Genomic DNA, 13,114 nt, shown 5'->3' with positions numbered 1-13,114 from the left:
GTTAATATAAGACCCGGTCTTATTTTACTATAACACCAGGTTAATATAATATAATATGACATGATACCAAGTCTTATGTTAATTTTTGCTCCAAAAGATACATTAGAGCTGATTGTCCGGCTAGGTCTTCTTTTTGGGGAAACACGGTAGGTTCTCATTTCCTTGCTCTCTGTCTTCTCCTTCTCGTAGCCCTATGATGCAAATGTTGGTAAGCTTGATGTTTTCCAGAGGCCTCTTAAACTTTCCTCATTTAGGGGGAGGGATTCTTTTTTCTTTTTGCTGTTCTGTGGGTGTTTTCTGCTACTTTTCCTTCCAAATTGTTAATTCGATCCTCTATTTCATCTAATCTACTGTTGATGCCCTCAAAATATTCTTCATTTCAGTGACTATATTATTCTTTTCTGGTTGGTTCTTTTTTAGGATTTTTATGTCCATTTTTTCTGCTTACTATCTCTTTGCTGAAGTGCTCACTGAGATTATTGAGCATCCTTATAACTAGTGTTTTGAACTCTGCATCTGGTAGATGGCTTATTTCCATTTTGTTTAGTTTTTTTCTGACTCTTTTTTCTGATTTTTTATTTGGGTTGTGTTTCTGTGTCTCTTCATTTTGGCTGCCTCCCTGTGTTTGTTTTTATATATTAGGTAGAGCTGATGTGTCTCCCATTCTTGGTAGAGTGGCCTATGTAGTAGGTGTCCTGTGGTGCCTCATGGCACAGTCTCCCTGGTCACCAGAACTGGGTGCTGCAGGTGTGTCCCTTGTGTAGGTTATATGGTCCTCTTGTAGTTGAGCCTTGATTGCTGTTGGCATGTCAAGGGAGGGATTAACCCTCAGGCTGATTATGAGAACTGGCCATAACTACAGTGGAGGATTTATGCAGGGGAAGGATTCACATTAGTGGGGCTCTGGTGCCTGCTGTGTGTGCCCTTTTGGTGTGTCATTTGTGGAGGTTGTTGGGTGGTGCTCTAGTTTGGTCTGAAGCTAGCTACTGGGTGTTTTGGTTTGGGGGCCATTGGGGGGTGAGTTCTGGTGCAGGACACTGCCCAGGGCCACTTGGTATGAGCTACAAAGTGAGCTGCAGATGGTTGCCACTGGGCTTGGAGGTGCCTTGGAGAGGCTAAGCTGTGAACTGAAGCCAGCTTCCTCTAGTGCTGAGCTTGGGGCTACTTATTAAGAGGTACAGGTCAAGCTGAGGCCAGATGCTGCTTGTTTGGGTTTGTGAACCTTTGGGAGATTTTAGTAAAGTCCACAGCATGAGCCAAGTAAGTCTGTTTGCATGGAAAAGCCACTGGAAGCATCTCTGGTGAGCCTGCCAGTTGGGTGGGGCCAGATCTCAGTTAGTCATTTGGATGGGGCAAATGGTGTCAGCTAGGAAACACAGATATCACACCCTCCTGCATGTGCAGGCTGGGTGGTGGGAGGGCTCAACAAAGGAACAATGGCCTCTGCCAGCACTTCTGTCTGGGAGAAAACTGCTCCTTCAGCCCGCTCTCTCAAGCTAGACAATTCAGTTTCTCCCTGAATGTCCCTGGTGCCTTTCCAGCTGCTGCCCCAGCGCTGGAAGTGAGAGCAAGTGAGTCCCTCAGCACGTAAGTTCATGTGCGGGCCTTCTAAAAGGAATGCCTGGGGTGACAGCTGCCCACTGTCCCACTCAGTCTCAATATCCACAGGTTTTCACTGCCGGAATTTATGGGGACATCTCTTCCTGGCACTGGAACCCTGGGCTGTGGAACCTGGTGTGGGGCTAGGATCCCTCACTTCTCAGGGAGGACCACTGCAGCTGAGATATCCCTCCCAATTTTTAATGGTCACATGTAGGTGTGGGACCAGCCAATTCCTCATCTCTGCCCCTCCTACCAGTCTTGACTTGGCTTTTTCTGTGTGTCCTTAGTTATAGGACTTCTGTTCAGCTAGATTTCAGGTGATTCTCAATAATAGTTTTTCTGTAGTTTTAATTTTGAGGTGGTCATGGAATGAGGCAAGCACAGTATTTACCTACTCTGCCATCTTGACTGGAAGCTGATTTTTCTTTTTTAATACAGGCATTTATAGTTATTAATTTCCCTCTCAGTACTGCTGTAGATGCATCCCACAAATTTTGGTATGTTGTCTTTTCATTTTCATTAAACTCAAAGTATTTTCTAATTTCCCTTTTGATTTATTTATTGAATAATTTGTTATTTAAGAGTGTGTTGCTTTGTTTCCATATGTTTCCAAGTTTCTTTCAGTTATTGATTTTTAAATTACATTACACTGTAGCCAAAAATAGTCTTTCTGTGATTTTCAATTCTTTTAAATATATTGAGACTTTTTGTGGCCCAACCAATGGTCTATCTTGAATTTTAAAATTATGTATTCTGCTGCTATCAGTTGGAATGTCCCATTAGATGTCTGTTAGGTTAGAATGGTTTACAGTGTTGTCCAAGTCTTCTGTTTCCCTGTTGATCCTCTGCTTAGTTGTTCTATGCATTATTGAAAGTGGGCTATTGAAGTATGCGATCATTATTGTTGAATTTTCTATTTTTTCCTTCAGTTCTTTTCATTTTTGCTTAATGTGTTCTGGGGCCATATATATGGCCTGGATATTACCATCTTGGTTGGAATATTTTATCTGTAGCTATACAACACAGATCTGCATTTTAATGACAAGCTCTATCATTTGAAAAATGGACACTTTAAATTTTACATCTGAAGAGCTTCCTTATATTTATACGTTCTTTTTAGTGGATAGAGTATGCTTTGGCGGATACACAGCCTCACCTATGGCTACTTAGAAGAAAAGTTAAAACTAACGTGAAGAACTAAGATCCTTATATTCCTTGGGAATTCTTAGCTTGGGAATTCATCCTAGGGAATTCATCCTGGCCAAATTAACAAAACTCTCATTGTGTATTAGAAAAGAAAAAGTAACTCTTTTAGTGAAAATAAAAACACAATATTTAGAGAAATTATAGAAAATATGTTTGAAATAGAAAGCAAGTCAATTTTCTAAAAATCAATTTACTAAAACTTAATGTTCAGGAAGTCAATTCACAAAACAACAAATCACCCAGTGACCAATGAAGAAATTACTAAAAACACTGACAACATTATCTGTTCTAAGTACTCATAATGACTCCTTTATTTAAAATGACATTGAATTAGCTCATCCCATATCTTATTATCTGATATGTTTTATTATGCAGAATATCCTACTTTGACCTATAATTAAAGCATATTACAGCACCATATTACCTCGTCACTAAACTTTGTTTTTAAAGTTTCTGATTAACACATGGATAAGTTTTATTTTAGGTTTTATTCAGTTAGAAGAATAAACAAATTCTTTTACATACATTGTACAATTATGAGAACATATTTGAGAGTGTGACCATAACACAGTCTTTGAGGATTATGTCCTGGGACTTCCTAAGAAAGATGTACTGTACTTTTGATACTTCTGAAAATAAGCCTTTTGGATACAATCCAAAATATATTTACTTTATAGTAACTCGAGTATCACATGTCTATTTTTACTATAATTATTATTCATAATAAGAAATTATTCCAATAAATACAATAATAAAAATGGACTTACTTCTGTGGGAAAGGAACGGATATCATTAAATGATAAATTAAGATATATCAATTGGAAAGCCAAAGGTGTTAAGTCTGGACAATTCAGAATAAAAAAGCCCTAAAAGAAAATGATAAGATATAAGAGAGAAGTGTTAGCAATGCAAAAAATATTTTATACCAGCATAAAAAAAGAAAAACAAACACATATTATGAATGAAAATGTTTGATACAATACACTAACAAACCTATGCTCGTTTTCATTCATTTATTTAAGTCTATCGTGATAATCTCGTAAATATGTAAAGGATAAAAACAAAATAGAAACAATACTAAATATTCACGTACGTAATAAGTATAGTGATATATGTGTGACAGGCATTATTTCAGATAATAATGCGCAGTTTATTTAGTGTCCACTCATGCTGAAATACAAGTAAATTTATATTTAATTATCCTTTTTACCCCCTGGGTTTTTTCATGTTTCTACTTCTATTTCTCTGTTTTCTTTCTATTAATATAACATATCTAAAATTACTTGCTTAATTAAATATACCAATTTCTGAAAGAGGAAAACTTATGCCTCCTTATGGACTAAATGTTTGTGTCCCCCCAAATTCATATGTTGAAGCCCTAATCCCCAATGTGATGGCTCTTAGAAGTGAGGCCTTTGGGAGGTGATTAGGATAAGATGATATCTTAAGGGTGGAGCCCTCATGAAGGGGTTAGTGCCCTTATATGAAGAGGAGGGGACCAGAGTTCTCCCTCTCCCTGCCATGTGAGGATACAGCAAGAAGACAGCTATAAACTAGAGAGCTCTCACTAGGATCCAAATCAGCTGAGACCTCAATCTTAAACTTTCTTGCCACCAGAACTGTGATAAATAAATGTTGTTTAAGCTACTCAATCAATGGCATGTTGTCATAGTAGCCCGAACTGACTAAAACATGACTGGTGCCACCAGTATCTTGAATGCTCCAAGGAAGTTGAAACATTTGTTTCATAAGGATCATAGAATCAGTGGGGAATAACTAAATGAACCAAGGAACTCGAATGCTGGAGGATCAAACCTCAGCTTGCAGTGAAGGGCGGTGTTGCATAGGTTATATACAGGACGTACTATGTAAGATTGAAAAGGTTCATAGTTGGAATTAATAATGCTGGTTTCAAGACTGACCTTTTAATAAAGTACTAATATTTGTGAATGTCTATATGTTAGTAGTAGACAAAAATAGGTGCTCTTTCCTCCTGTTAGTAAACACTTTTCTCTTCTCTGAAGAATTAGTGGTACACTCAATTATGTAGCAGTAATGTGTCTATTACAGTCTCTAATCATTCCACTTAGTGTGTTCGGATAACTAGTGCCTTTACATTTCCTTTTGCCTGGAAAGTTCTTCCCCCATCTACTGCTATGAATTATCTTTTCACTTCATTCAGCAGCCTGCTTATAGTCAGCTGTTTGTTCATAAGTCATTTGATCAGCTAGGTCTTTCCTGACCAACATCTCAAACCAGTGTTCCATCATATGTCTCTCTGGCCCTCCACTTGCTTTATTGTTTTTAATAGTTGTTATCACCATAGGACAGACTATGTATGAATATATGTATGTATGGTCTCACTCTGATAAAGTATGAGCTCAGTGAAATAGGTACCTTTTCTCTTTTGCACACAGATACATACTTTACTACTGGTACGTAGTGGGTTCTTAATAAATATTGGCTGAATAAGTGAATATGCATAACCTTCACATTGCCTCATGGAATCCCAGGGACCTTCACTGTGGATATACCATGAGGCCTGCCCACCACAGGTACCCTGGATCTCTCTTTTACCCTTCCATCATAAAGTCTGTTTGCTGCGGTTATCATGGAAAGAACGTGAAGAACTAAATAGCACTAATAATGTGGAGGCTTTCTCAGTCTCTTGAATTGCTCTAGCAACCTTTAAGCACTTATGCACTGAGTCTGTATCATACTAATCAGTATATTTGTTTTGTGTAAATTTTTGTTTATATAAAATCTGTTTCTTTAATAAGCCCCTGAGATAGATTAGGAATAATAACTTTTAATTCTTTTATATCACCCCACAGAGCTCAGGATCCTACTCTGGAGTCAAATGTTTTTTAAACTAATATTAATGGCTGTGGAAATAATTTTTTTTTACTAGATCCTCCCAACTTTTTAGAAGCTGTATTCTTCCTTCATTTAAAGAAGGGGTTAGCAAACTACAGCCTGCCACCTGTTTTTCTCTATAAAGTTTCATTTGAACACAGCCATGCTCATAAATTTAGGTATTGTATATGGCTGTTTTTGTACAATATAACACAGCTGAATAGTTGTGACAGAGACCATGTAGCTCTAAAAGCCTAAAATTTTACTATGTAGCCCTTTACAGAAAAAGCTTGCCAACCTCTCATTTAAAGCAATTATCTTCAAAATCAGATAATCTGATTTTTTTCACTTCTACTAATGGTCACAGACCTTATTTCAAACCAACTCTCCCAATAAATCCAAAAGAAAAGAAAAATACAACAAAGGCTTGGGGAATTACCAAGGTAGCCAGGACTTAGTAAGACAAAATTCCAGAGAAAAGGGAATCTCAGGGTGATAAACATAATACCCAACACTATTTTTCTCCAAAAGTCATTTGCCTAATCCAAAGCTTTGGTCAAGAGGCTGAATAGAACTATAACCAGTGTCATAGGACTAGGGAGATAAAAATTGGAATTCAGCGCTTATCGAGGAGGAGGGCCATCGGCTTAGTATGAGATGGCTGAAAGGCTACAGCCCTAGGATAAAAGGTTAACAGGAAAGCTCTACAAAGATGGAAGCCCAGTACTAAACCAGCTTATTCTCTATTGTATTAATGTGAATCTTCCCTAGCTCCTCTGCCTGCCAGAAGTAACAATAAAAATTCTCTGGAAAAAGATAACATCATCCAGGGCCTCAAACTATCTCTATACAACATCTACCATGCAATCAAAAATCAAAAGAGATGCAAAAAGACAATAATTGGACAAAAAACAAAGAGAAATGATAGACCACAGAAACAGGCCCACAGATAATCCACATATTGGATGTATCAGAGATGTGCTAAAAAAAACAAACTGTTATTAATAGGCTCAAGAAATTAAATTATCAAGATAAATTATAAAGTGAAAATTTAAACAATAAAAATATCTAAATAGAAGTTTTAGATTTAAAAAAATAATGAAAACTAAAGACTTTGCAAATTTCACAAAGCTAAAAGGAGAATGATGAAGCTACAATTTAGATAAGAAGAAAATACTCAGAATAAAGCATAGAGTGTAAAAGGGGTAGAAAATACAGGAAACAGAGTAAGAGATATATGGGACAGGGTGGAAAGTTCTAAGATGGATGCATCTGGATTCCAGTAAGAAGAGGACATGAAGAATGGGAGCAGCGGCAACATTTGAAAAGATCCTGAAAAAATTTGACAGAACTGATGAGAGATAAAATCACATATTCGAAAAGGGCTATGAACCATAGAAAGATAAATATTTTAACAACTACACCTAAGCACATCATAGTAAAACTGCTTAAATTCAAAGACAAAGAGGGAATCTTAAAATCAGCCACAATAAAAGACATCTATGTAGGCAGGAGAGAAACAGCCTGACATGAGTCATTGCCTGAGTAAGGCAAGGAAAATATCTACACTTGAGAAAATTCTGGTATAGAGTGGAAGAACCCAAATAATGTGAAGAGGATGTCAACATAGGGGAGTGTCTCAGATCCCAAGCAAAGAAAGGAGAGAGTATATGTGGGTGAGGGGATGACAGCAAAAAAAGCCAGGTTGGTTACATATTGGTTGAATAAGTACAAAAATTAAGGAAAATGGAAGCCAATTTTCTCACTGTTGGAGAAGGGAGTTATATATTTAACAAGAGAGAAAATTGGAATGACTCTTGTAGTGTTAGAGCAGAGTTGGATGTATTGATAGAAATTCAGTTTTGAGTGTGTGTGTTTGTGTGTGTGTGTGTGTGTGTGTGTACTAGTGCACACACCTATTAACTAGCTTTGCCCGCTGAAAGAGTCTATAATACCCTAATATCAACGACAACACCAAGTGCCCAGATCTTGGCTTCATCACTAAAAGTAACCAGGAGTCCTTAGAAAAATGGCAGATTCCAGGGCTGGGGCTGGAAGTATGATGGAGATATGTGAAAAGGACAGAGAAACTAACTTGATTGGGCTTTTACTAATGAAATCTGGGGTAACTTGAGAATAAAAATAAATAATGGTATGACAGATTATACTCACCAAATAAAATAGTGATATAAATGAATGAATGAATGAATGAATGAATGAATAAATAAATAAATAAATAAATAAATAAATAAATAAATAAATAAAATGTTTGATGAGAAATAGGATGATTTGCATGGTTTCAAAGTACCCCAATATACTTATTAAATACAATGAAATAAAAGAGTAACAGTGGAGAAGCCCTGAAGATACCACCTTAAATAATCAAAGTGAACACAATTAGTAATGGGATAAAATGAAATCATGCACCACTTGATAAGATAGAATGAGAAAAAGCTTTTGAGATATTAATGTCAAAGGTGAAAAATCTATATCTAATCATGAGAAAAATACAAGACAAACCCATACTAATAGACATTTTACAAAATAACTGGCCTGTAATCTTCAAAAGTTTCAAAGTCATGAAATTCAAAGAAAGCTGCAAACGTACCAGCCTGAAAGAAACTAAAACAACCACATAGAACATGTGACCCTGGATTGAATCCTTTGTTATAAAGAACATTACTGGATAAATCAGCAAAATTTAACTGGAGTCTCTTTGATTGGATACAGTAATGCATCAATATCAATTTCCCGATTTTGAGGGTCTGCTCTGTAGTTATGCAAAAGAGTGTCCTTGCTTGCAGGAAATATGTACTAAAGTATTCAGGGATAATGAAGCAATCTTGGGGGATACAGTTAAAGGCATGATTACAGGAAAATGCATAGCCTTAATTACATAAATAAGAAAAGGAAAGGCTGAAAATCAGTGATGCCCATATTCATATTAGTATGTCATCTTTTGTGAAGGATCTGTTGAAGTTTTCTGTTTTAGTTTTGTTTTTGTTTTAACTATGTGAAAGACAGATTTCTCAATGGCTCCTATGAATTTGTTCCCTGATAAGACTCCTGTGTCAATTTTTAAAATATTGACTTTGTTTCCTGCAACCATACTAAATTTACTTATAAGTAGGATTTTTTTTTAGATTCCTTAGATTTTATACATACACAACCATGTTGTCTGCTAAAAAAGAAATATTTACTTACTCCTTTCCAATCTTTAGGACTTTTCTTCCTTACCTTAAGTGACTAGAACTTTCATTACAATGAAGAATAAAAGTGAAAGGAAAGATTTTCTTGCCTTGCTTCCAATCTTGGGGAAAACGTATCCAATCATTAATTATGTATGATGTTGGTTGCAGATATTTCATAGAAACCCTTTATTTGATTATGAAAGTTTACTTTGAATCTAGCTTACATAGAGCTTTTTAAAAAAATCTTAAATGGGTGTTAAATATTGTCAAGTTTTTGCATCTGTTGAGATGATATTGTTGAAAATAAATATCGATTTTCAAATATTTACACAACTTGGAATTTCTTGGGAAAGCTTCACTTGGTCATGATGTATTAATCTTCATTTTTAATTTTGTTGGATTTGATTTGCTAATACTTTGCTAAGGATATTACATTTGTATTTATGAAAAACATTAATCTATAATTTTTCTTTCTTATAATATACATGTCTGGCTTTGGTATGAGAGTTGTACAGGCATCACATAAAATGAGCAGGCAGGCAGTCCTCCTCCTCTACTTTTTCAAGGAGTTGGTGTAAAATGGTATTATTTCTTCCTTACATGTTTGACAGAGTCACCAGTGAAGTCCTACGTACCTGCAGTTTTCTCCATGTAACAACTCTTAATTAAAATTTCAATTAAGTGTTTTACAGGTGCAAGACTATCTGATGTTTTGTTTCTTCTTTTCATTGTTTCAGCGAGTTGTGTTTTTCAAGGAATTTTTCCATTTCATCCAAGTTGTTGCATTTATTGGGAAAATGTTTTTCTTGATATTTAATTATTTTCTGTAAGAAATGCAGGAACTTCTGCTTTTCAAAATTGACTTTGGTATTTAGAGTTTTCTGTTTTCATTAATCAATCGTATTCTGGATTTAGCAATTTTATTAATCTTTTTAAAGAGCCAAGTTTTGACTTTGTTGATTTTTTTCTACGTTGTTTATACGTGCTCTAATTCTTTGATTTTCATTCTTATTTTCATTTCCCTACTTACTTAGGGTTTAATTTGCTCTTTTTTCCCTGCTTTCTTAAGATGATATCAAATATAACTGATTTTTATAGCTTTCTTCTTTTCTAATAAATCTATATGTCTATAAATTTCCCTTTAAATACTCCTTTAGTTATTCCTTACAAATTCAGATATGTTGTATTTTTGTTCAGTTTGAAATATTTCTAATTTCCTTTATGTTCCCTGTTTAAAACTTTTTGTTATTAGTGTATTGTTTAATTTGCAAACATTTAGTGTTTTTCTAGGTATCTTACTGTTTTTGACTTCTATTTTAATTCTTTTGTGGTCAAAGAACAAACTCTGTAATATTTAAGCCTTTTGAATTTTACTGAGACATGTTTGTTTTATGTGACCCAACATATATTCTGTTTTGAGATTGTTCCATGTGCACCTAAAAACAATGTGGATTCTGCCATGGTTGGGTTTAGGGTTCCATAAATATTAACTGAGTCAAGCTGGTTGACTGAGTTATTTCTGGTCTTCTACATTTTTATTGAATTGTTTTTTACTACTTGTGCATCAATGCTTTGTGTTATTAATTTCCACCTATGATTGTGAATTGCTCTATTTCTTACTTTAGTCCTGTCAATTTTTGCTTTATGAATTTTGAAGCATTTGTGATCACATCTATCCATGTTTACACTATCACATATTCTTGATGAATTGACCCTTTAAACATTTTGAAATTTCTCTCATATATTTGTTTGCATTTTTAAAAGATGTTTTATTAAAATGCAGCTAACATACAATATTATATCAGTTTCAGGTGTACACAATAGTTATTCAACATTTATATACCTAAAGAGGTGATCACCATAAGTCCAGCAACCACCTGACACCGTACCACGCTATCACAATATTATTGACTATATTCCCTATGCTGTACATTATATCCTCATGGCTTAATTTGTTTTATACCTGGAAATTTGAACCTCTTATTTCCCTTCGCCTTCCTTCATTTTAAGTTTTCAATTGGAGTTTGAATTCAATATTATTTTATATTAGTTTCAGGTGGACAGCATAGTGGTTAGACACTTACATAATTGAAGAAATGATCCCCCTGACTAGTCTAGTACCCACCTGGCACTATACATAGTTATTAACGTATTGTTGACTATATTACCTATGCTTTACATCCCCATGACTATTTCCTAATAATAAATTTGTACTTCTTAATCCCTTCACCTTTTTCACCCTGCCTCCAACCCTCTCCCATCTATCACCCAGATAAGTCTAGTATCCATCTGACACCATACATAGTAAAGTATTATTGACTATATTTCTTATACTCTACCCTACATGGCTACTTTGTAACAACCAATTTGTACTTCTTAATCCCTTCCCCCTTTTCATCACCCCACCACCCTCCCGTCTGGCAACCATCAAAATGTTCTTTGTATCTATGACTTTGTTTCTGCTTTGCTTGTTTGTTTATTTTGTTCTTTAGATTCCTTGTATAAGCAAAATCACATTGCATCTTTCTTTCTCTGTCTGACACTCCACTCAGCATAATACCCTCCAGGTCCATCCATGCCCCCGCAGATGGCAAGAACCCATTCCCTGCCATGGCTGAGCAATATTCCATTGTATATATGTACCACCTACTTTTTATCCATTCATCACTGAGACCGAGGCTGCCTCCACACCTTGACCACTGTAAAGAATGCTTCAAAGAACATATGTAGGCACACATCCCCTTGAAGTAGTGTTTTGGGTTTCTTCTGATAAATACCTGGGTCCTTCTTTGTGTCTTGTTATATATCCTCCAACCCCCCCCCCCCATTTTCATGAAATATTTCTTTTTCCATCCCTTTACTTTCAGTCTGTGTATGTCTTTCTATCTGGAGTGAATCTCTTTTAGGCATTATGTTCGAGGGTCTTGTTTTCTCATCCATTCAGACAATGATTGGGTGGGCCCAATAATTTTGTGGGCTGAGGTCTCAGGGAATCAGGGTGAATGAACACTGTTAGCCAGGCTGATGGAGACTCAGATATGGTGGCTGCCTGCATCTGCACACTGAGAGGGGAAAGGACTCAACAAAGAAACAATGACTTGAGCTAGCTCCTTCATCCAGGAGAAAGGCATCCCTCCAGCCCTCGCTCTAAAGGTAGATAACTCAGTTCCTCCCTGTATGTCCCTGGTGCCTTTTGAGCTGCTGCCCCAGCCCTGCGCTGAGAGTAAGTGAGTCCATCAACAAGTAAGTTTGTGCATGGGTCCTTTAAGAGGAACACCGAGGGGGTGCAGCCACCCTTTGTCTCACTCAGCCACAATCTCAGCTAGTTTTCAAAAGAAGTTATGGGTAGTTCTCTCCCTGGCTATGAAATCCTGGGCTTGGGAGCTTGGTGAGGAGCTGAGCCCCCTCACTCCTCCAGGAGGGAAAATCCATAGGCGAGATATCCCTCCTGATTTTTATGATTATATATGGGTGTAGGACCAGCCCATTCTGCATCTCTGCCCACCCTACAGATCTCGAGATGGGTTCTTCTGCATGACCTTAGTGTGGGGCTTCTGTTCAGCAAGACTTCAGGTGATTCTTAATAATGGTTGTTCTGTAGTTTAGTTGTAATTCTGACATGGTCCTGAGGGGAGGTAAGCACAGTATTTACCTACTCTGCCATCTGGACCAGATCCTCTCTACCTATATTTTGTTAACTTTTTATTTTTAGTGTTATCTTCTACGTTAGCCATATATACATATATAGCCATAGAAATATAGCCATGAGAACTTTATAAGCCTAGTGTTAACTTTTACCACAGTCTTTTACCCCAGTTTTATCTTTAACCATCAGTGTATTTATATTTAAAGTATATATTTTGTAACTAGCATAGGAGGTCTGACAATTAAGTTTGTGAACTTGTTGCACTGATGTTGCTAACCTTTTTTGATATCAGAGGGATTATTCATTATGAATTGTACCAACTGGACAAACAGTTAACCAAGTTTACTATTTGAAAGTGCTGAAAAGGCTGCATGGAAAAGTTGGATGACCTGAACTTTTCACCAACAATTCATGAATTTTGCATCACGACCATGCACCAGCTCACACGGCACTGTCTGTGAGGGAGTTTTTAGCCAGTAAACAAATAACTGTATCGGAACACCCTCCCAACTCACCTGATCTGGCCCCCAATGACTTCTTTCTTTAACCAAAGATAAAGGAAGTATTGAAATGAAGACATTTTGATGACATTCAGTATATCAAGGGTAATACA

At 36.3% G+C, this 13,114-nt stretch overlaps 1 protein-coding gene across 1 annotated transcript in view; it reads right to left on the bottom strand.

Annotated features, from left to right (window-relative positions):
- The window catches only part of LOC308496842 (leucine-rich repeat-containing protein 63-like), a gene marked incomplete at both ends in the record, with an annotated part of 68,300 nt that overhangs the window by 30,919 nt on the left and 24,267 nt on the right, over positions 1-13,114 (bottom strand). The window contains one exon of the mRNA XM_081046642.1: positions 3,576-3,674. Coding sequence (XP_080902768.1) covers positions 3,576-3,674 — 99 coding nt within the window. The remainder of the gene's footprint in view (positions 1-3,575; positions 3,675-13,114) is intronic.

The sequence above is a fragment of the Rhinolophus hipposideros genome (assembly GCF_964194185.1).
Source record: "Rhinolophus hipposideros genome assembly, chromosome: 4".
Classification (NCBI taxonomy): Eukaryota; Metazoa; Chordata; class Mammalia; order Chiroptera; family Rhinolophidae; genus Rhinolophus; species Rhinolophus hipposideros.
This window is presented reverse-complemented; position numbering and strand designations above follow the sequence as displayed.